Source organism: Apiospora marii, assembly GCF_038362585.1.
Source record: "Apiospora marii strain CBS 49790 chromosome Unknown utg000009l_segment0_segment0, whole genome shotgun sequence".
NCBI classification, from domain to species: Eukaryota; Fungi; Ascomycota; class Sordariomycetes; order Amphisphaeriales; family Apiosporaceae; genus Apiospora; species Apiospora marii.
In genome coordinates this window covers 2,088,673-2,110,694 of record NW_027117381.1, presented here as the reverse complement: position 1 = coordinate 2,110,694, position 22,022 = coordinate 2,088,673, and the positions used below count along the sequence as shown (strand labels likewise).

Here is a 22,022-nt window from a genome sequence, read left to right as displayed (position 1 = left end):
CAAGTGCTACGAAGCATCTAAGGGCATGATAAACAACGAGATTGCATATTGCCCGTGAGTATGTAATCGGAGTTCTGCAAGTTTTACTAGGAGTATCTGCCGCCAGGCGGATTTAAACAGCTGGCTGACTGCTGAGCTCACATTGCAAGTAATATGGACAATGTCCGCAATTCTCAGTACTGGAACCTGAAATCCAACCGTTTGTTTCCTTCTTTTTCGCGAGCCTCCTGGTCAGCTTGGTACGCTGCTCTCTCCTCTGACGACATGGCATTCCAAACTTTCTCTTTCTTCTTGTTGAGGTGGACGAGATACTGCCGTTGGGCAAGGAACGTCACCAGCGAGAGCGCGCAGATGGAAACGAGAACCTTGTTGCCCGTCTTGTAGTAGGGCTTGTCCCACGTGCGGTATATCTGGCTGCCAATCAAGGAGCCAATCTGCACAATGACGTTCTAGGAAACAGGTAAGGTTTTAGTACTAGCTCAGTGGAAGGTGTGAAAAGGAACCTGTGATCTTACATATGTGGCGGCTGTGATGGCGCGCTTCTTCACGTCAAAGGTGTTCTCGGATAACCAGGACGAAACGATGGGGTGGAAGTACGGGTAGCCCGACACCAGAGTGATCAACGTAAAGCGTTCCCAATCCCTGCCCCCATCTGGGATCGTGAGGAGAGCGGTGAAGAGGGGGACCAGCCAGAACTCGCCGAAGAAGCAGTGGAAGGCACGCTCGTTGAAGTACTCGCTGCTGTATGCGAGCGCCAGCATCGTGATGATTTGAATGGCGGCCGAGGGGGCAGTCAACATGTTTGAGGCGAAGGTCGAGAAGCCGAAGTTCTTGAGCGTTAAGGTGAGGTAGGCTTGGACGGGCGTTGCCGGGATGTAGGCGATGAGCCCGATGAAGTACAGGCCCCAGACCGACTTGTCGGACCAAGCATCCTTGACGTCTTGGAAGGTGGCAGGTTCTCGGAGGGCCGTGAGACCTTTCGCGGGGTCATCTCGTAGGATACGCTATAACCATCAGTATATACACAGCTGTATCGAATGCAGGCCAACTCACGTTGATCATAATAACTTCTTCTCTCTCGGTATACCAAGGCTTTGGGCAGAGGATGGACTTGGTAGCGGTGGGGGATCCTGGGAGGAAGAGGAGAGACACAATACCGATCGTCACGGTCAGGAGTCCCTCGAGCAGAAACAGCCAGAACCATCCCGGATGGCCTCCCACTCCTCGCATCTCGAGGATACCGGCAGCGAGAATGGCGGAGATAACCCCTATTCATTGTGTTAGTGACAACTCGCGCAACCAGACGGCAACCGCGGGATTGATGCTTACGGGCGACATTCAGAGTGGACCAAAATGCAGCAAGGCGGACAGACAGCTCCCGACTCGTATAGAAATAAGTTGCCATCAGAATGGCACCCGGGATGAAGCCACCTTCGCACATGCCGATGAATGCGCGTGTGACATAGAAGGATGCCTTGTTGGTGATGAAGGCTTGTGCCTAAGAGACGGTCCCCCAGAGAATCATCATCGTAGGAAGCACGTATTTGAAACCGTACCCTGCTTAAATCAGTCCGGGTTCGAATTCGGTGTGGCATAACGTACGTTTTGTCAGGAACTGGACGGGGAACTCGGCAGCCATGAAGCAGACCAACTGAATTGTAGTGCCCTAGTGGATGTGAGTACATTTGCAAGGTTGGATGCTAACACACAAGACTGACATTGTTGTAATCATCACTTGTGAGTTTCAAGTCCGCCAGGAAAGTATCCGCCAATGCGTTGGACAGATTTCCACGATCGAGTTGAAGACCGAAGAACTGGACCAGTGTCAGCACAAATCATACGAGGTATGCGCTGGGTGGGGATCTGACCATGACACAGAGCCATGAGAGAAGCATCAGGTCAGTTTTCCGCACAGCTTTTCGCTCCTCCTCGGGCGTCCAGGTGACATACGGATCCCACCGGTGACCGCCTTCGTAGCTCTGATGAGGTCGGATGGCATGATGAAGGTTCTCCCGGCCCGCTTCAACCTGTGACTTGCTCGGAATCGACTCGGTGTCGATTTTCGGCTGGTTTTCGATATCGTCGGTTCCCATGATGCCGGATGGTAATACCGCGGTTCGCTATTCGATCCCTGAGTCGAGCCGCTTGGTTGAGATGGCGATGTTGATTGCTCCGAGTCAGCAATTGAAGACCGAGGCTCATCGACCAACGGGCGCCCTCCAAGTTATACCATTTCGCTGGGGGGTCTAGACCTGATGCGGCTTGCGCGCCGCGGCATAAGGAAGAACGCGTTGGTTGTTGGATATATTCCAGGGGTGTCATGACGTTAACCCAAACAAATCACACCTCAGCTTCAAGAGGCAAGGGCTAGCGGCTTGTCCCACTGGCACATCCATGGCTGTCAAGTATCCAAGACACGAAAACCATGCCTCACGGCTCTCTGAGCAAATCATATGCCTTCCCAAACAGGATATCCCATGATCCGCTAGCGTGATTGGGTATGAAGCGATGGGTCTACCCCGAGATTGCGGGGTTCCCGTCCACGGAGAAATCCTCGGAGACATGGATTATCTCGGAAGCTACGATCACGACATCATGGAGCCGGATGTCGTTCGATGCAGCCCAGGCCCATGGAGTTAAATAGGTCAGCACGGCTCCTTGCTTGCCCTCGCCCAAGACACAGAAGTAGACGAGCAACTAGCCCAAAGCGGAACGCCTCATTGGTCCCATCCTATGTTGCAAGATCAGGGGTACGATTTCATCATCTAAACTCATACCGAAGAAGCACCGCTATCAATTCCCAAATATGCCTTCCGTCAGCATCGACCCCGTTGATTGCAACCTCTTCGGAGGCCACCCTGTAAGAATCTGACCGGTAACTGTGTTGAAGGCCAAGACTAATGGAACGTGCAAGGGGTCTCGAACCCGTATGCAAAAACCACTTGTCTACTCTGGAACCCTAGACGAGTTCGAGCAGAATGATCTCACGCCTGTGATTGGCCGCGAGTTCTACGGCCTGCAGATTCGCGATCTGCTAAAATGGGACGACCAGCACATGAAAGACCTCGCCGCAACCAGTAAGCGCGCCTGCCAGGTTCCGCAGAGCCTCACGCTAATACAATGAAGTCTCTCAGCGGGGCGTGGTTTTTCTGAGAAACCAGGATGTGACCCCAATTGAGATGAAGGATTTCATCGTGCGTCTTTCGACTTTGGCTGGATGCCCTGAATCTTCTAGCCTCCATGTTCATCCTCTGACTGAGGAGGGCAGTGAGCTGGGAGACCAGATCAGTGTCATCTCGAGCGAGAAGCAGAAGAAAGGTGGCGGCTTGACTCATCAACTCAGTGACGTGAGCCGCTTCGCCAGCGCGGGCTGGCACTCAGACATTACCTTTGAAAAGGTACCCTCAGACTATGCCATGCTCAAAATCCACACTCTTCCAAAGACAGGGGGTGATACGGCAAGTATATTCCGCGATGAGGATATACTCAGATCACATAGCTAACCCCACTACCAGATGTGGGCTTCGGGTTATGAAATATACGACCGTCTTTCCGCCCCGATGAAGGCATTCCTTGAAGGCCTCACAGCCACACACGACGCGACCTTCTTCAACGACGAGGCCGAGCGACTCGGCAATCCCCTTCGAAAGGGCATCCGCGGCTCCCCGTTGAACCAGGGTGGAGAGTTGCGCACTCAGCACCCGGTGGTCCGTACAAACCCAGTAACTGGCTGGAAGTCAGTGTACGTCAACAAAGGCTTCACCAAGAGAATTAAAGGCGTCTCCAAGGATGAGTCCGACATGCTGCTCAGCTACCTATTCAACCTCGTCACGCAAAACCATGATGCCCAGGTGAGGTTCAAATGGAATCAGAATGACTGTGCCATATGGGATAACAGATCGACCTTCCATTGCGCAACTTATGACTATGACGCAGCAAGAGCTGGTGACCGCGTTTGCTCATTGGGTGAAGCCCCATATCTGGATCTTGACAGCAAGAGCCGCAGAGAAGCCTTGGGCGCCTGAATGGCTCGGCCTGACTGCATACCCCTGACTCCATAGCTAACATAGTTGCATATACGCTATACCTCTGCGTGAATTTCTGCATTGTACACCCATAGAAGTGTCAATAAGGCCTAACTCAAGGGCCAAATTTGCTGATCAAGCTGCATCGTACAGTAGACGGTGCAAACCTAGTCCATATCAATCAAATCAAGGTTGTTCATCAGTCGTTAGTTCATTAGGTCGTGGGAGTACTCCACAGGCGACGGACCTGATTGAAGCCAACTTTCCTTGGCCTGAAGCCCCTTCGCATGTTTGAGACGAGAGTTGGTCAAGTTAGATCAATGGTTACCCGCTGTCGCTTGCTTGCACGCTCGACGAGACTGCGAGTTACCTTCTCCGGTCTTTCCGTTCCACAAGCATCGCAGCAAAGGTAGTTCAAGGGGTTTTCCAGTGTGCAGACTTCGCAAGCCCAAGAAGTTGGTTTTGGAGCGAAGTAAGATGGGATTGCTGGCGGCCGAGACTGGCCCGTCAGCTGTTGCGTCGGCGCCCCCGTGTTGCCATCCGATAGTATCGTGCCTCCACCATTCCCAGTAGGGTTGTCGGCAGACGGTGGCACGTACGAAGCGCCATATTTGGATTTCTCATCTTCTTGAACAAGCTCCCACAAGGCTTGGGCTATGGCGGCGTCGTTTGCGGCGTCTTCCTCTGCTTGGGTACGGAAGCCGTTGTTTGTGGCCGTTGCTGCAATTTCGCGGACCTCATCCTCTTTAAGGGTTTCACTAGCACAGCCTTTGAGAGTTTTGGTTCGACGCTCGGCCGCATCAGCAATGACCCTGCGGATATCTTCGCCGGGTCCGACAGCTCGCCCACCTAACCGCCGACCCGAACCTGAGGAGAGAACGCGGCGCTGTTCGGCGGCGGCGCGAGCCATACGACGGGCCTCTTGCATGGGCACACTCCTGCCGCCTAGCCGCTTGCCATCTGACAGAAAACCTTCTCCGGTGTACCCCTTCATAGCAAGCGACTCGTGCTCATCGCGTAACTGGTCCCATAGTGCATGGAATTTGGCGTCATGTGGCCCATGTACATTGTGGGCAAGCTCGTGGAGCATCGTGTCAAGAACTTGCTCGAAGGGCAAGAACTGGTTCTGGTCGCCCGGGTACCGCAGTCTAAGGCATATTTTGTAGCCGCGGCCCTCATTCAGACCTGGATCATGTTAGCACCTCCAAGTCGCGGTTTTCAGGAATCACTAATCTGTCTCTGCGAACCTAGTAAGTTTTGCTGGTTCGGATAGAACTCTGCAAGAGTTTTGACCTTCCAGCGGCGATTTCTCATGATAGGTTTGACGAGAGACGCAATCTTCTTGAGCGATTGGAGTGCGTCATTCGCCCGAGGAAGTTTCGCAAGATGCGAGAACGACAAGATGAGCGGATCGACTTCCGGCATGATGACGAACTAATAGCCAACGGAGCCTGTTGCTGGATGCAAGTGAATACGGGCAAACACCGGTGTCCAGACCGGAGAGAAGTTAGAGCACAAATGGTGCTGTTGGTGTTGCGTTAAATACCTAGCCACCGACACCAACTGAACAAGAGAGAATCAAATTCCACACAGAGAAATGAAGAAAACTCAGTCAGGCTGGTTGAGAACGACAAGACCATCACATTGTTGCGCAAGCTCTTTGTCTTGTGAATGAAGGAGATGCACAACCGACAACTCAGGCTTCGAAGTTGCAAGAAGCCTGGTTTTAGATACCGTTGACGCCTACACATTGGATGACAAGGTACGCGTAACAAGGGCTGCCTACCAATCGCCCAGCGAAGGCTGTCGTGGCAAAGCTAAATTTTTTAGCACCAAGGCACTTTCAGGCCACTGTCCTTGGGCACTGTTGGAGAACCATGAACGTCGAAGCCAACTGGCTGGTCAATCTTTAGGTGCCCAGGTAAGCCTTCAAGTTTCTAAGACAATACAGTGGAATTCTTTGTACCCATAAGACCTCATCATATGCCACTACACAGTCGCTTTTCGCACCCTTATCGACATGTTCTTCAGGTTTGATCTGCTTTTTCTTCTTCTCAATTCAAATAGCGTCATTCGAGTAGTTAGATATACATAGTATATACCTAGTCCACTATTGCAGTGTGAATAATGACCTCGACTTGCAAGTGTACAGATTATTGATAACGACACAAACGCTACAGGGGCCTTGCACCGTTAATGAGGTCAGTGCCCCGCCCCCGCCATCAACGGGAGCCACTCATAATTGATGCTCATCTTCAACTTCGCATGGGCGACTATGTGCCACTAGAAGCCCATCACTTTCGGATCGGCTATGACAATTGAAGGTCGGAGATGGAAAAGTTCGTGTCATCTGCTAACTTCGAGAAATACTATTAAGAGCTTGCCCTGATGTCCTTGTTCCATAACCGTGTTAACGATCTGACCATCACCACGCAGACGCGAGAGCTACCATGAAGGGAACCTCTTGTTTAAGGTGGTGCTGAAGATAGATTGTGGTACTTGAGTCGACAGATAGCTTTCAAACACTATTAAGCTAATAACTCGGCATCGAACAGAGGAAGAGGGATACATTCATCCTAAACCGAGCCACCGGCCATATACGCCTGGTAGGCTTCCTTTATCCGACCCAAGGCAATCTCCAGTCTCTCCGGCTCCACAGCAAACGAGACACGCATCCAGCCCTTGTACTATGGGGACATTCCGTCGTCCGTAGCCGAGAAGAACAGGACGCCGCGCTTCTGGTAGAAGGCCACGGCGGCCTTCTCGTCGGCCCGCGTCTGGCTACGGGGCGCCAGCCGAGCCAGCACGAACGTCGCCGCCTCGCACGGGAGATACTCGATAGCGTTGTCCTCGAAGAGCGCCTACACCCGGTCGTACGCCGCCGTGAGCCGCGACGCGTTCCGGTGTAATAGGTCGGGCAACTGCGGGGAGGTGAGGAGCGCCCGCGCGAACAAGATGGAGAGGCTCGAGACGCTAGTGTGTGCCACGAGTGCGATCGAGTCCCGTACGTCCTTGTTGCGCGTCACGACAGTTCCCTGAGTCTAGTCAGTGCCCATCTGTACTTCTGTGTCTACTTAATTGCTGAGAAAAGCAAGTGAAGGAAACGGAGGCGCAGACGTCGACTGGCCAAAAACTTACCATCCGCGCTCCCGTGGCGCAATAACATCACTTAGACGGTGTTGCTTACCAACACCGGAGGAATACACCGGAGGAATACACCGGAGGAATACACCGGATGAGGCATCTGCTCACCCATCCACAGCCAAGACCAGATCGACGGAGCCAATACCAGTCAAGCCCGGAAGGGGAAAGCTTGGTTGAGCGTACCAACATCGACCCAGATTTCTCGTTCTGCGGGAAATGCACTAGATACACCAACTTCCAACACGCATGTGGCCGTGGAGAACTGGTGTATTCTTGCCCTCCGCTGAAAGCGGACGCTGTGCTAATTAAATCTTAACTATAGTCCCCGCGTGGAAGCCGTTGCAGCTTTTCCCGTCACCGCGCTTGCCGCATTAAGCCGAGCCCTCCACCTTCTTGACCAGCTCCTCGAGCTCCTTGGCGACGAACGACGGGTTATCCTTCTGGACGAAGTGTCCGGTACCGGGGGCGATCAGTGGCCCTTTGGCCCGGTCTGGGTCGGTGAGAAGGCAGAGACCCTCGTTGTACTTCTGCCACATACTGTTTGCGTGCCGGGGTCAGTGGGCGCTTATGCGCGTAAGAAATCAGGCGCTCACTCACGGCTGGGTGTACATGGCAGCCATGCCAATAGGGATCTTCATAATGACCCACTCTTCCTTGGAGAATTGCTCAAGCTCATGGCCGACGACGGTAATCCAAGGGCCCTTGTCCGAATATGTCTTGGATCCCTTCAGCTTGGGTTTGGATGGGTCAGGAAGCATGTTCTTGATCTCCCGTCGGTCAAAGCCCTCCGGGTTCTTCGCTGCGGGTGAGAAGATGGTAGTCATCTTGGTGTAGGCGGCTTGGTACACATCACGCGCAGTGCCGGGAGGAACCATGGTCTCCAGGTTGAAGGACGGGTCCTTCGGGTTCGGCCAGATGCTCTCATAGTCAGTGTTGCCCGGGTTGGAGTCCAGGAAGAGGATTCCTTCCACGACAGTAGGGTATCTAGCTCGAAGGCACAAGCAATTAGCCATAGCGAGTTGAACCAGCAAAGTGTTGGATCAGTACCTATCAGCATATCGTCGTGCGACGTGCGCACCGATACTGTTGTTCACGAAGATAATGCGCGAGTTACGATCCCGAGATAGAATATGAATCAGCTCGTGGAGGTCGTCGGTGACATCATCCAGCGTGTGGGCGTAGCCGGGATCCTTGGTTGGCCAGGTCTCTCGAGGATCTCGGGCCGAAGCGCCCTGGCTATAGCGGTCGTAGGTGAGCAGCCATGGCTTTGGGGAAACGCTCGACTGCCGGAAGAGCTCGATGGTCGGTTTCCAAACGCCCTGTGCGAGACCAAGGCCGTTCAAGAAGACGACAAGCAGGTTGCTTGCATCGTCTCCTGGGATCAGCTCATAGGCCAAAGTGGCGTCTGGCTTGGAGGGGAGAGCGACAGTGGAAGTCATGTTGAAATGGAATCAGAAGGATTGCAATTGGTGATGGTACTTTGACTGAGACTGAGCGAGAAGACAGGTACGCCAAGGGAACCCGCCTCCAAGTAAGTCAGGAACGAAGAAAGCCTCTCTCAGTTGGTTCTATCATATGTGAGGTCATGGTTGGGAGCGGGGCTAAGGCAAGGGATAACTATTTGATGTATGCAAGGGGGCAGATTTCTGGTGGGCCGTGTGCGACTTCAGAACTCCTGGCTTCTTCGAGCCGCACCCCGTCAAGCCTGGGCTGCGGCGGTTCCGCGCCCGGGCAGACGACATCATCTCCTTCAACACGGCCGAGAAGCTGAACCCTCCACGATGAAGAGCACCATCCGGGCTCACCCGCTCGTGCGGTCCGCCGTCATCGGCGGCCAGGGCCAGTTCCAGGCGTCCCCCCCCTGAACCCCGCGAGTACCCGCAGGGCCCGGAGGCGGAGCAGGCCTTTATCGACCAGGTCTGGCCGAGCGTCGCCCAGGCGAACCGGGACTGTCCCGCCCACGGCCGCATCATGAAGGGATTCGTGATCCTTACCGACCCCGCGAAGCCCCTGCCGCACGCGAGCAAGGGCACGGTGCAGCGCCATGCCGTGTTCAAGCTGTACGAGGCCGAGTTCAAAGCCCTGTACGAGCGCATGTCGCGATTCGACCCGGCCAAATCATGGGGAACCAAGGGCGGCGAGCCCCAGGCATCTGACGAGATGAACCGCATGATCGAGGCCATCGTCGAGCGCAAAGTTTCGGCAGCCCTGGATCGCTTCGCAGCGGCACTGCAGGCGGCCGCTGACCAGCTCCGCTCGACAACTGTTTCTTCGGCCCTTGATACTACTACGCAACAGGTACAACAGTTGAATGGTTCCATAAACGGCGCGAATGGCAATGTAAACAGTGCAGCCACTAGACGGCTGCGTCGGATCATCTACGACACGCTAGCCGAGAACCTAGACATTGCCAATCTCGAGGATGACAACAATCTCTTCGAGTTCGGGCTGGACAGCCTGCAGGCTGTGTCGCTTCTTACCGTGATCAACGCTTTTATTATCAAGTCCGAGCAGCGTGCGGATCTCATAGAAAGGGAGGCTATCTACTCGAACCCGACCGTTACGCAACTAATTGCGTTGGTTATTTTATGGCTCTATAGATACTTGTCATTTAATTAATACTTGTCATTTAATTAATAAGGTGTCTACGCTAGTACTAGGGTCGGCGACGACCTGGGAATCCTCGGTGTTGTATGTCGTCTTTTAACTTTTTGGCTGCCCTACACATGAGATATTCGGTCACGGCATCAACAGAGACGATGTGAGCAATTGCCTTGGTTACCGTCCAAGCTCGGGTCGTCGGTCGTTTCAGTAGAAGGAAAGAATACCTACCTAGGTATTGTCGGAGACTGCCGTTCGGTCTCGGGTATCTGGCGTGCGAGTTCGACGTTATTAACCTGTTGACTGTGGCAGTGGTTCGGTTTCTCTTTTCTTCCAATTCAATTCTAAAGCCTCCAAGTTCAATCTGAATCGTCGTCTGAACCGAAACCCCCCACTAGTCATGTCATTGCCGGGTACCCCGGAAGCTGTGGTTCAAGGTGCTTCCGTCCGCCGCGTTGTCGATCCACGATACGATTGGTGAGCTGTTCTATCAAGCACTATTTGATGAGAACTACGATCCGATACTTGATCTGACGCTCGCTTCGTCCGATTCCGACTCCGCGATCTTGTCCAGTGTCTTGTCGTATCGTAGGCCAGTACGCGCCTGCCTGGATACGTACGATGCATTTTTCTGCTCCAGAGGCATCATTACTGAGTATTATTCATTATCCTGCCGATTCGCCACGTTCGAGTAATTCATCCCGGTAACTCAAGGTCCTCTAGATCCCACTCTTCGGAGGGCCAGAAACGCGGCACTTCTCGAATATCCCGACGTTTCTGTCCCCAGGACGTAACCGGCGGCATCAATTGCGCTGGTCCCACGACTCCTTCGCCTGCGATCCGTCGCCGATGCTTCTTCGTCCTCTGGAGTGACACCACACGAATGTGGCCAGAGGCGAAACTCGCAGATGATTGTCCGACCCTGGAAGTCTTGCTCGCTTTCCTCTAGCTTCCCAAACTTGTTCTCCACCCGGTAGTCTTCCGCAAACACCCAGCACCACACGGTCAAATATTGCCAGCGGAAACGGTGCTTTAATTTGATAGACTCAGTGCCGCGAGGGAGGAAGTGGCCAAACACATCTTTCATGCTATTGTACCACGTCTGCTTCATTGAATCGTCTTTCTGCAGTACTAGGAAGGCAGTGAAGGTCACACGGCCCTCCACGGCCGCCTTCGGGGTCTGGTGGATATGTTCAAAGGTAAGAAATCGTGACGTCGACGATTAAGCGCTGTCCAAGGTCAGGTATCTCAGGGCTGAGCCAGACTCGAAAAAATCTTACAATACACCGTCGTTCTCGGGCAGGTTTTGCAAGAAATCGGCGCAGGCAGCAGAGGAATTGGAATTCTTCAAGTTATCCAGCGTTCGCCAGACTATGTTTACGAAAGGCCACTCAGGAAAGATACCCTCGAAACACCTTCAACGACCTCAAGGGGGCCGACATGCACATCCGTATGGGTTACTGGCCATGTTGGCCACTCCTGCTCAAGTGGTAGGTAGAGTCGTGTCCAGGTAACTACCCCTTTCCCTACTTCTCTGCTGTTTGCTTCGTACGAGCCATAATAGAAGGGCACTAAGCAGATAGGAGGATGACATATTAGTCAATCGACAATGAAGATAATCCAACATCAAGTGGGTGCGTAAACGATCTTATATAGAGATCGTACCCCGCATCTAGTTTGAAAGGGATGTACCTAGTCGTTTGCTTCGGGAGGCAGTTCGACCAGTCAATAAGGTAGATTGCATATTCTTGTTTTTGGCGATCTCCAGCTCACAAGCTACGATGTCTACCCGTACAACAAACTATATTAGGCTGATCTTACATATTCCGTGGGACGCAGCGGTCGCCTCCAGATATTTTTCGTCTTCCGAGCTGCTAGGTATGCCAAACCTCTTGAATCTTCTCCAAGGCACCAAACGAAAAGGAAACTACCATGGAGCTGGCATTCATCTGGTATCGCCAATTACAGAAGATGGCTCGGCTTCAATTCAATTCCGTTGATGACCTTGCGGTCTCTGCGTACATGGAGAAGCCTGCCTTGTCGGCAGCGATTCGAGACTCCTAGTGGCAGGGCATGACGATGGCAGGGATTGTGTAACAGAAACCAATCAATGATCTGCCATCAGATGCAGCCCCTGTCCTTCGTTTCCAAGCAAGACACCCTACTGCTAAGTACCCGCCTAACAAGCTTTCCTACAAGGTTGCTTAAGCTTTGTCGATGGATGGCTTGGCCTCGAACCGCCGCCGATAGTCCTCACACATCGATCCCGTCGGTACCATTGCGATCCTTGATGAGGTCCGGGGTGCCGAGGGTTGTTTGAAACGAGTGGTCGTACTTATATGTATGCACAATGGCTGCCGTCTCTGCCGTGAGAGGCCTTGGGTCTTTTTGCTTGTCTATTCTCTCCTTCTGCATTCTGCGACGACGGGAAACGCCATTCGTCCATTCTTCCTTCGTCTTCGTTCGCCGGCTCGATATCATATCGTGGTCACTGGAAGACTCTTGGTAGCAAGAGCTGGCTCTATACAAACTTGACTAATACTTTGACCTTGGCCCTTCACTTCTTCACGCTCATTTGCTCGTCCCCATTTCAACGATATAATGATGAAGTTCATCACAATTGCTGCCCTTGCAGCATCCGCTCTTTCTCAGAATGTCGTGGTTACCACTACCACTACCACCGCTCACCTAACACTGGAAGAGATTCTCCAGATCACGACTCTCGGTGGTATGACCTTTCGAGTTCTTCAACAGCCAAACCAGAAGTATACCGGTATACGAAGAGGATCATTGGCATTGGCAAGGGCTTACTCGAAGTATGGTGTCGCGTTTCCAGATGATCTATTGGCTGCTATAGAGCAGCTCCTGGAGGAGTTGGGTCTCAGCAACAACGGCGCTGGTAACGGTGTTGGAGGTAATGATGATAAAAACTCAACGAGCGGGCAAGGTACGTGAAGAATGAACATAATTGTACCACGACCGAAAAAATGATTCTGACAGTTTCTCTAGGCGAAGTTGCTGCTCTACCTGAACTCTTCGACTCGGAGTACCTCTGTCCAGTTCAGATTGGAACGCCTCCGCAGACGCTTAACTTGGACTTCGACACGGGTTCTTCGGACCTGTGGGTGTTCTCCTCGGAAACACCCAAGTCGCAAGTCAATGGCCAGGCCATCTATGACATCTCCAAGAGCTCAACGGCCCAGCTCATGACGGGTGCTTCATGGTCGATTAGCTACGGCGACGGTAGCAGTTCCAGCGGCAATGTGTATACAGACACGGTCACAATTGGAGGAGTGACAGTCAAAAACCAAGCCGTCGAGTCAGCCCGACAAGTCTCGGCTCAATTCACGCAGAGAGCAAGCACGGATGGATTGCTCGGGCTGGCTTTCAGCAACATCAATACCGTCCGTCCGTCCCAACAAAAGACGTTCTTCGACGGTGCATTGAATGAATTGGCGATGCCAGTCTTCACTGCCAACCTGAAGAAAGGCGAAGGTAAGTTTCACCCGACATCCAACCTGCATCAAAACAAAACAAGCGTACTAATGTACGGACCAGCTGGGAACTACAACTTCGGTTTCATCGACCGGAGCGAGTTTACCGGCGATATCTCTTTCGTCCCCGTCAATGCTTCAACTGGCTTTTGGCAGTTTGAGGCTTCAGGCTTTGCCATTGCCGATGAGGCCACTGTGTCTGCGCCGCACGCCGCCATCGCCGACACAGGTACTACTCTGCTTCTGATCCCCGCGGATATTGCCGCGGCCTACTACTCCAAAGTCTCCGGGGCCACCAACAACGCCAGGGCCGGCGGGTACACGTTTCCCTGCTCAACGTCCTTGCCGAACTTCACGGCTGTCATCGGGGACTATCGTGGCGTCATCCCTGGCGACTTTATCAAGTACGCCCCTGTCGATGGCAATTCCTTCGAGACTGCCACGACGTGTTTCGGAGGCATCCAACAGGTCCCATCCGGGTTTCCATACGCCATCTATGGCGACATCTTCTTGAAGTCCCAGTTCGTCGTGTTTCACGGCGCCAACCAGCAGGTTGGTTTCGCTGCGAAACCACTGTAATTACATATAGTAGAAAGTGTTAATATCAAATAAGACGGGTTCCTTAATTAGTACTGTGTGTCGCTACCTACTTCGATATATTCGTTCTCAGTGTGACTATTTCTCTACGGCTCCATCTCGTCTTCACTGTTCGAGGCCCGAGTTCAAACCGTATTTATATAGTTTTGCTCAACCCGGTAATATTTCCGTATAGCCTCAGATGACTCTACATCACCACTATATGACTCACTTTTTGTAAATTGGGAGGTTGGTAATCTGGTCATAATCGAAAAGTCTATACTGTAGGTTCGATTGTCGGGCCACGGGCCAATACCCCAGGCCCGAAAAGTCTAATTGGACAATACTGAGGGGAAGAAACTTGCTCATAATATTCGGATAGTTGACCCAGGGGGGTGGAAACTTTAACGTCGATCCCCCAAAACACTAGGCCCGCCCCCCTATTTCAACGCTCACTCAGTATAGTATAATATACTGGCTATCATATCGTAACACATGCTTATAGAACCATTTTGAAGCCCTTTCAAGCCGCTAGTATAATAATGCATACAGTCATCCAATTCTCCGTAGTGTATCGTCCTCGCACAGAACATATGCCAGATCAGGACACAAACAGGGGCCAAGGACGTGTCTCAACAGTGCAGCTATTCGTCTAGACGTCACGAGAAGATAAAACCAATTGAACCGAAATTATATTTATCTCGCAGCATTGGTTGAGTCATCAGCGAGCACAAAACCATGAGCAGTCTGAACCCAAGTCAACACGAGACCCGGGTCTTCGACAGGAACCATGGTAGAGGCCCGAAGAATGGTTTTGTTTAATAAAACTCGAAAACTTAGAGTAAAGGGTGAGTCAAGGCAGCAGTAATGAGGGCTCTTTCTGGGGACTATAAATACCTCCCCTCCTCCCAGCTTAATTCGATTCTTCTTCTTTTTTTCCCTCTTCATCAGACAAGTGCTCTCATCTTCAGACCTCAGACACCAGACACCAGACCTCAGACACTCTTACTTTATACTCTTGCTTCAAGCATCAGTACTCTTTGCTATACCAAGCATTACTCTTTACCACTTCAAGCTCAAGCATTGCTTCTGGTTACTCCAAGCCTTGCTTCAAGCATTACTTTCTTGCTACCTCAAGCATCGGCTTCTCTCCACTTGCATTTTCTTTGATTACTTCAAGAACTTCAAGATGGCCACCTTTGCTAGCAACGGCAACTTTGCCACTTCTGTCATGAACATTGCGTTCAGTCTGGCTTCTACTTCTCCTACACACAAGGGAACCAAGAACTCCGGTCTGGCTCGTCCCTCTTACTACACAAACACTCTCTTACCACAAGAAGATGAGATCTCTGATGATGACGACTTTGAGGTTGAATTCCGCGATGACTTCAGTATCATCTATAACAAGTGGGAACCTCTTGTCTCAACCAAATCCACAACCACTCCCAAGAGCATTCTCAAAGAGCCCAAGGGAACCAAAGACCACGACAAGCCCAAGAAGGCTGTGGTCTGGCACACTGAACTTGCTCACGACATTGTCAATGGAGAGCATGTGCCTCAGACTCAACTGTCAAGGGAAATGTGGTACCCAATGAAGCTGGCTGAAACTGAAGCTAAGCTAGCACAAGACAGCGAATGGGTCGACGTCTCTGACGATCTGTGAAGCAACAACACCACACCACACACGCTCCAGATACACACTATCCTGTCCTTCAAACAATTACCACCCTGATGGACATGGACTACAATCCAAATCATCATAACACACACACTATCCTGTCCTTCAAACAATTCTCCCTGATGGACATGGACTGCATTCCAAATCATCATAACACACACACACATCCACATCCACAAACACACACACACTTCAAGTCCTGGTTGCAAACAAACAACTTCTCTGCCTCTCGACTCCAACACACACACACACAAACAAACAAACACACACCCTATACTGTTTTTCAAACAATCTCCAATTCACTTCGCCAACCAGGCAAATATACCACAAGTTGTTGATACAACACACACACACACACACATTCTTTGGAGATATAGGGTACAAGGAGCATGAGAGTTTAGAGATTGGGATGTTGGATTATTTGATGAAGGAAATCAGCGATGCAAATGGTCTCAAGGGGTTTGGTGCCGAAGAAGCTTCCTCTTGGGGACAGTCGCTCATACTGTGTGTTTTTTAGTTGTTTATTTTTTCAATACCAATTTGTTCACACAAACCAAACGTACTTGACTTGTGACTTCCATTGTGACATCGTGAAAGTAAATCGTAGCATGCATCTAGTAGGTAGTCGTCAGTGACGCCATGCTCTAAAACCGTAGTACAACTTCGCACAAGTAGTCCCGGAATACAAGGATGTGCTTGCCGTTTGTTGTTAGGCAGGCCTCATATCATATGCTCAATGATAGTTCATGGTTTGTACTTGTACGTGATGTGCTGCACTGCTGTTTCCTCCGAGTTTGAAATGCTAACAACATTCGAAGCAACCGCACCGTCTCCACCAGCGTGACTGCCTTCTAACTATACGCGAAAGGCTTACAAACAGCAATCCATGTAGAATCAAAAGCATTGAACGCTCTGTCCTCTCACGTAACAAGAGAACCGTCAGGACTCTATCGCAACGCGCACCTTTTTCGCGACACTAACCACGTCTTACAACTTTCCAATGGTCGATAAGACGGCCCCGCGTATTCTCGCACATTCCCGGCTCGACTGTCTCGATCTTGATATTCGATCACAGCTATCGAAGTTGTTAAAGATCTAGAGGGGTGCCGCTAGGGGGGTTCCCTCCCGCTCAAACAAGCACCCGTTCTCACAGCTTGTGATGTCGCCCAATATGCAAACTTGGCCACCACACAATTTCGACGTCCTATTTCGCTCTCGAGAAACAGACCTCGAGTTATCTCACCAATTGGTATGAATTCGGCACTAGGGATGCAGATATGCGAGAAGCCATTGCACTGTCTCTTTTGGGGGGCATCTTCCGCCAAATGATACCCAGTCCAAAATTTGCCCAGGCAAGCCGTTTTTCAAGCTACCGCCCTCACTCATCAATCTCACAGAGGAGCAGCCATATATCAGATTTGGAGTCCCAGAGACAAAGCCAATCGTCCTATCCGCAGGCGAGCCGATGTCTGCTTCGGCATATGAGGCACCTCATACGTCGTCCCGCCCGTGTGGCTTGGCACTGCTCCAGATTGACCCCAGCCTCTACCCCGACTCCGACCCCTATCGTCCCTCGGAGCCGTCAGGAATTCGCTCGGCCGACGAGCACAAGGCATATAAGAGTCCACATTCCCAGACCACTCTACTAACACCAAGTGATTGGGGGATAGTAGATTGTGTGCGTGTTGGCTAGTTACTTGAGGAGGGGTAGCTAGGGAAAGCTAGGGCTTACATGTGGCGGACTCCCCCAACCGACAACATACGATTACGGAAACCTACCACTCTTCAACCGACAGCCATCTCACGCGGCAAACGGCACAGCAAGACCGATTGTTTCTTTGGCGAGATACTACCAGTCAGCAACAAAATCGAGGACTTTCGCTCTCACAGCCTTTTCTCAGATATCTTGCCAAAGAAGTCACACTACATTCTGCATCAAAATGAGCTTCCGTGTGGGCTGGAACCCGCGAGACCAACCCGGCTTGGCCAAACTGGCGCTCGGCTTCATCGGTGCCGCGTGCATATACCGCGGCGTCGATAGCTACCGCCGCTGGCTGGACTTGGGACCGGGCGGCGTGCCATACAACGTGACGGGTTGGCTCATGAATATACTCGCACGCCCCTTTGCTCGTTTTGACGTCCGCGTCGTTGCGCCCTACAACATGGAGGACCAAAAGCCGATGTACGGAGACCTGGGCCACGTTTCCTTTTTCAGCAACGGTGATGATGGTCCACCACTCCCGCCGCCCCGATCCGGTGCGAGGCCAGATGTGCCCTCATACGTCATTCCTCAGCGCCAGATAACGGAGCAGGCTACTGCGTCCATGTTCGCGAGGCAGGAGGCGTTCGTCGCGGCTGTTGTGGCGGCCAACGCGTCGCTGCTGCGACTTGAGCCGTCGATGCTAGAGGGTCGCACTCATAATGCGCTGTGGCTGGCTGCAGACGACATCAGCGATGATGGTATCCCGCCTATGCTCCGGCGCACCAAGGGGGAGTTCCTTCACCCCCATCGCGAAGGCAGCTCACACGGTATCTTCAGTCTGACGGATGCGGCGCGCCTTATTGAGCTGGGCTGGGCCGAGCGGCACCCACTGACTGGGAGCAAGACCGCCGCCGGGATGCCATGGTCCTACGTCTTGATCTACGCCCCTCGTGACGAAGGGGAGTTTGCAGTCTGGAAGAACATCGTTATGGCGGCGGTACGTTTCGTTGCGGCAGCATCGGAGCGAGTGGTAGATGTAAAGAACCCTTGAGACAAGATGGTTTCCTGGAAGTCTCAAAAAAGACATACAAGTTTATATCGATGGTGGAAGGCAATTGTACGTGGGATTGTTCGGCACTATCTCTCAATATGTATGTTGCATTCAGATATATGTGGCTTTTCGTTTCAATTATACACCTTCACGAGGAGCTATGGTCCCATGTCATTCTTTCTCAGTTGGATGGCCATTCTCCAGTAACTACTCCAATGTAACATCACTGCCTGGGCTACTCAAAACGCCACCGCACTGGAGCAACATTCGTTGCATTACTTGATCCCTACTACTTTCACCGGGCTACTTTTTTTTCTTTTTACCTCAGCACATGACTCACTCCAACATAGAGACCCATGCCCTTCCGGACCTATGCCATTGGCCTCCTGGTAGATAACCCGTCGCCGCCATCGTCCGGGACGCGGGCCGGCGCCAGCTTCTCCAGCACCACCTCGTCTCCCGTGATCTCGAAGTCCCACGTATCGCGCTCGTCCACGTCGAGCGCCAGCGTGTACCGGCCCGGCCACAGCACGAGGTTGCCGCCGCCGTCGCCGCGGGCGAGCGCGCCCAGCGTCAGGGGCAGCGCGACCTCGGTCGTGGCGCCGTGGGCGACGCCGTGCGCGCGGGCGAAGCCCACGAGGCTCTTGTTGGGGCGGGGTGCGGGGCCGTGCTCGCCCCGCGCGAAGACGAGGACGACGTAGTCGGACGTCACGTTGCTGGTGCCGGTGTTGGAGACGGTCACGGACACGGTGGCGAACGGGGCTAGGTCCGGGTAGTTGCCGGAGCCCGGCGGGCCCGTGACGTTGAAGTTGATGGTCTTTGTCAGGTCGGCGGTTGAGAAGGTCGAGGGCAGGGCGTTGAGGTTGGAGAAGGTGGCGTTGAAGGTGGTGTAGTGCAGGCCGTGGGCGAAGGGGAACACGGTGGTGCCGTTGTACCACTTGTAGGTTTGGCTAAAATGGTCTTTGGTCAGTACTGCATATCTGCTATTGGTTCAGACGGCATGTGATATGGTGGTTGGTTCTACTTACCCAGGGTTCCCAGGCCCTGGACGGAGATCCATATTGGTCATCTTGATCTGGTCGACATAGGAGGCCGGGTACTGGGTAACGGGCAGCCTCCCCGCCGGCGCGCTCGTGCCGAGCAAGATATCCACCACCGCCTGCCCGCCGCTTTGGCCGGGGTAGCCGGCCAATACCAGAGCGTCGACCGTGCCATTCCCGGAGACCAGACTTGACGAGTCCACCATTGTACCCAGCTGAACCACAACGAGGGGTCTGTCCTCCTTTACGGCGGCCAAGCGGCTGATCAGAGCCAGCTGCTGGCCGGGCCAGGTGATGGCGTTTCGGTCGCGGGTCTCCGACTCCTGCGTGTTGTCGATGCCTCCCACGTAGACGATCACGTCAGCTGCCTGGGCCGCGGCGACGGCGGCGGCGAAGCCACTGGTGCTGGAACCGGCGATGGTCGTACCCTGGACGGCGGAGACATCCCAACCAGCGGTCTTGAAGGCGGCCACGACGCTCGTGACGCTCTGGGCCCGACCAAAGTAGTTTCCCTGCAGCTGAGTCGTCGCCGAGCCCAGAGGGCCGATGACGGCGACCTTCTTGGGCTCCGAGCCGAGGGGAAGCGTGTTGTCGCCCTTATTCTGGAGTAGCACGATCCCCTCCACGGCCGCGCGCAGTGCCAGAGCCTTGGCCTCGGGGGTCGCCACGTCGGCCCAGGCGAGCCGCCGGTAGGGCTGGCCCGCGGCGGCGTCGAACCATCCCAGGCGCACCATGGAGGCGTAGCGCCGGATGGTCGACCGGTCCAGGGCGGCCTCGGTCGTCAGGTTGTCACGCAGCGCCGCGGCCAGGTTCTGGGGCCAGAAGCTGCCGCAGTCGAGATCGGTCCCCGCGTTGAGGCTCCGCGCCGCGGCGTCGGCGGCCGAGGCGCCGTAGTGGTGGTCATTCCAGACGTTCTTGAGGGCGTCGCAGTCCGACGTGACCCAGCGGTCGCCTTCGCCGTCGTCCTCGTTGGTGGAGAAACCCCACTGGTCGCGCAGGACGTCCTGCAGTAGCCAGGGGTCTGCGCACGTCGGCACGCCGTTGACGGCGTTGTAGCTGCACATGAAGCTCTGCGCGTCGGCGTCACGGGCGCAGGCCCGGAACGGGGCCAGGTAGTAGTCCTGCAGGTCCTGCCGCGTGATGATGGCGTTGAAGCCGTACCGCTGGTTTCCCTGCCAGTTCTCGATGTCGTAGCCGGCGTAGTGCTTGCAGGTGGCGACCAGCTTGTAATACGGGTTGTCGGCGTCACGGGAAGGGCCACCGCCCTGGAGCCCGGGGATCAGCTCGTTGATGTACCTATCATCTTGGGCGTCAGCAGCCACCGAGAGGGGGAGAACAGGAGAGAAGCCTGGAAGGTGGCGAGCGTGCTTCACCTACTGGCTCGCGAAGTAGGCGTCCTCGGACGGGACCTCCTGACCCCGGCCCCAGCGCGGGTCGCGGTACGGGTTGATGTTGGGTGTCCAGAAGTTGAGCCCCGCGCGGCCGGCATTGCTAAAGGCCCGGGCCTCGGTGCTGATGACGTCGGCCACGGCCCGGATCATAGGCATGTCGAACGCGGCGCCCATTGTGATGGGCTGCGGGAACGACGTCGCGTAGCTGAAGTTGCCGCCGCCGCCGCCGAAGCTCACACCGGGCGAGCCGGCCACCCCGTGCAGCGCCTCCTGCCACCACTCGTAGGCCGGCAGGCCCAGGCGCTGAACCCCGGGGGAATTGTCGCCGGAGTTGGCGATTTTTTCTTGGACGGTGAACTCGGCGACGAGCTGTAGGCAGGGAGGGGTTGCGTTGGTCCCAGCTAGTCAGTCTAAATTCTCGGTATAATGCTTGATGATCCTACATGTAGAGGGGCTTGCAGTTCCAATAACAAGAAATTGGGACTTACCGCTGAAGCTCTGGCCCAAGGACTGAGAGTCGTATCGCATACTTTGTTGGTCGACAGCTAACACTGTTTATCAGCCATCACAACTTAAACAATATATGCCAGATACCACGCCACGTCACACAACTTACAGGCCCGGACTGGCAGTCGGGGAAGTCTCTGGCCAATACAGAGACCGCCAGCAAGATGATACCTGCTACCAAGAGTAATGCCATGGTGGATACTTTTCTGTTGTTTTGAGTAGGTATTATCTGTAGCAACCCAGGCACTCATGAACGACGAGATATCCCGCAATTCTTAGGACACCTCCAGCCTACTTATACCCGTTTTGGGGCTCAATGTACCGAGTGCTAAGTATGCAGAGATTCCAGTTCCACGACTGGCGAGGTAAAAGGGGTTGGAGTCTGTCGTCGTTCCATGTTGGCGAGTTTAAACGAATGGCACCTACGATATCATCGGTCGGTAACTACCTGTGCAACCGAAGGCGATATGTCGTAAACCGAGCAAGTCTAAATGAATAGCAATATCGAGTTCGCGCAGGATTGGCCGCAGTACTGTATCAGGGAAATCAGGGCACCGGTTAAGCTACCGAGATCACAGCATTCAGCCTGAAACGGCGGATCGACTGGATCTCGCATACTTAGGGAGGGTTTGTGGTTGGGGGATTTTCGAAGTTTGTTTATTATTATAGGCATAACCACACTGAGAATCTGCTTCCAACGCCGATGGCTTGCTAAGAATAACCCAGCAATATTCCACCAATTGTAATACACCCCCTTCTGCAACCAAAACGGCCCCAACTAAAGAATGTTCGAATCATAACGCCTCCTCCTAT

The 22,022-nt window shown here is 53.4% G+C and overlaps 10 protein-coding genes across 10 annotated transcripts; 5 read left to right on the top strand and 5 right to left on the bottom strand.

Moving 5' to 3' along the window:
• Window positions 1-173: 173 nt before the first annotated feature.
• On the bottom strand, window positions 174-2,093 carry PG985_012203 (uncharacterized protein; the record flags this gene model as incomplete). The annotated part of the gene is made up of 7 exons (XM_066831970.1): window positions 174-449; window positions 516-1,004; window positions 1,054-1,268; window positions 1,330-1,491; window positions 1,603-1,666; window positions 1,719-1,814; window positions 1,869-2,093. 7 exons carry the CDS (start codon window positions 2,091-2,093, stop codon window positions 174-176), a joined length of 1,527 nt encoding a protein of 508 aa, XP_066680020.1.
• A 713-nt stretch (window positions 2,094-2,806) lies between these two features.
• Window positions 2,807-4,025, top strand: PG985_012202 (uncharacterized protein; the record flags this gene model as incomplete). Its single annotated transcript, XM_066831969.1, has 4 exons — window positions 2,807-2,860; window positions 2,915-3,077; window positions 3,127-3,398; window positions 3,516-4,025. 4 exons carry the CDS (start codon window positions 2,807-2,809, stop codon window positions 4,023-4,025), a joined length of 999 nt encoding a protein of 332 aa, XP_066680019.1.
• A 307-nt stretch (window positions 4,026-4,332) lies between these two features.
• Window positions 4,333-5,450, bottom strand: PG985_012201 (uncharacterized protein; the record flags this gene model as incomplete). Its single annotated transcript, XM_066831968.1, has 2 exons — window positions 4,333-5,210; window positions 5,273-5,450. The coding sequence occupies 2 exons, from the start codon at window positions 5,448-5,450 to the stop codon at window positions 4,333-4,335; spliced, it is 1,056 nt and encodes a 351-aa protein (XP_066680018.1).
• A 2,090-nt stretch (window positions 5,451-7,540) lies between these two features.
• Window positions 7,541-8,608, bottom strand: PG985_012200 (alpha/beta-hydrolase; the record flags this gene model as incomplete). Its single annotated transcript, XM_066831967.1, has 3 exons — window positions 7,541-7,706; window positions 7,767-8,153; window positions 8,217-8,608. 3 exons carry the CDS (start codon window positions 8,606-8,608, stop codon window positions 7,541-7,543), a joined length of 945 nt encoding a protein of 314 aa, XP_066680017.1.
• A 342-nt stretch (window positions 8,609-8,950) lies between these two features.
• On the top strand, window positions 8,951-9,788 carry PG985_012199 (uncharacterized protein; the record flags this gene model as incomplete). Its single annotated transcript, XM_066831966.1, has 2 exons — window positions 8,951-8,992; window positions 9,054-9,788. The coding sequence occupies 2 exons, from the start codon at window positions 8,951-8,953 to the stop codon at window positions 9,786-9,788; spliced, it is 777 nt and encodes a 258-aa protein (XP_066680016.1).
• A 691-nt stretch (window positions 9,789-10,479) lies between these two features.
• PG985_012198 (uncharacterized protein) lies at window positions 10,480-10,881 on the bottom strand (the record flags this gene model as incomplete). The annotated part of the gene is made up of 1 exon (XM_066831965.1): window positions 10,480-10,881. The coding sequence occupies one exon, from the start codon at window positions 10,879-10,881 to the stop codon at window positions 10,480-10,482; it is 402 nt and encodes a 133-aa protein (XP_066680015.1).
• A 1,490-nt stretch (window positions 10,882-12,371) lies between these two features.
• PG985_012197 (aspartic peptidase domain-containing protein) lies at window positions 12,372-13,843 on the top strand (the record flags this gene model as incomplete). Its single annotated transcript, XM_066831964.1, has 3 exons — window positions 12,372-12,717; window positions 12,771-13,265; window positions 13,329-13,843. The coding sequence occupies 3 exons, from the start codon at window positions 12,372-12,374 to the stop codon at window positions 13,841-13,843; spliced, it is 1,356 nt and encodes a 451-aa protein (XP_066680014.1).
• Window positions 13,844-15,029: 1,186 nt separating this feature from the next.
• PG985_012196 (uncharacterized protein) lies at window positions 15,030-15,503 on the top strand (the record flags this gene model as incomplete). Its single annotated transcript, XM_066831963.1, has 1 exon — window positions 15,030-15,503. One exon carries the CDS (start codon window positions 15,030-15,032, stop codon window positions 15,501-15,503), a length of 474 nt encoding a protein of 157 aa, XP_066680013.1.
• A 1,955-nt stretch (window positions 15,504-17,458) lies between these two features.
• Window positions 17,459-18,271, top strand: PG985_012195 (uncharacterized protein; the record flags this gene model as incomplete). The annotated part of the gene is made up of 1 exon (XM_066831962.1): window positions 17,459-18,271. The coding sequence occupies one exon, from the start codon at window positions 17,459-17,461 to the stop codon at window positions 18,269-18,271; it is 813 nt and encodes a 270-aa protein (XP_066680012.1).
• Window positions 18,272-18,641: 370 nt separating this feature from the next.
• Window positions 18,642-21,402, bottom strand: PG985_012194 (uncharacterized protein; the record flags this gene model as incomplete). Its single annotated transcript, XM_066831961.1, has 4 exons — window positions 18,642-19,221; window positions 19,300-20,607; window positions 20,689-21,071; window positions 21,319-21,402. The coding sequence occupies 4 exons, from the start codon at window positions 21,400-21,402 to the stop codon at window positions 18,642-18,644; spliced, it is 2,355 nt and encodes a 784-aa protein (XP_066680011.1).
• Window positions 21,403-22,022: the final 620 nt, after the last annotated feature.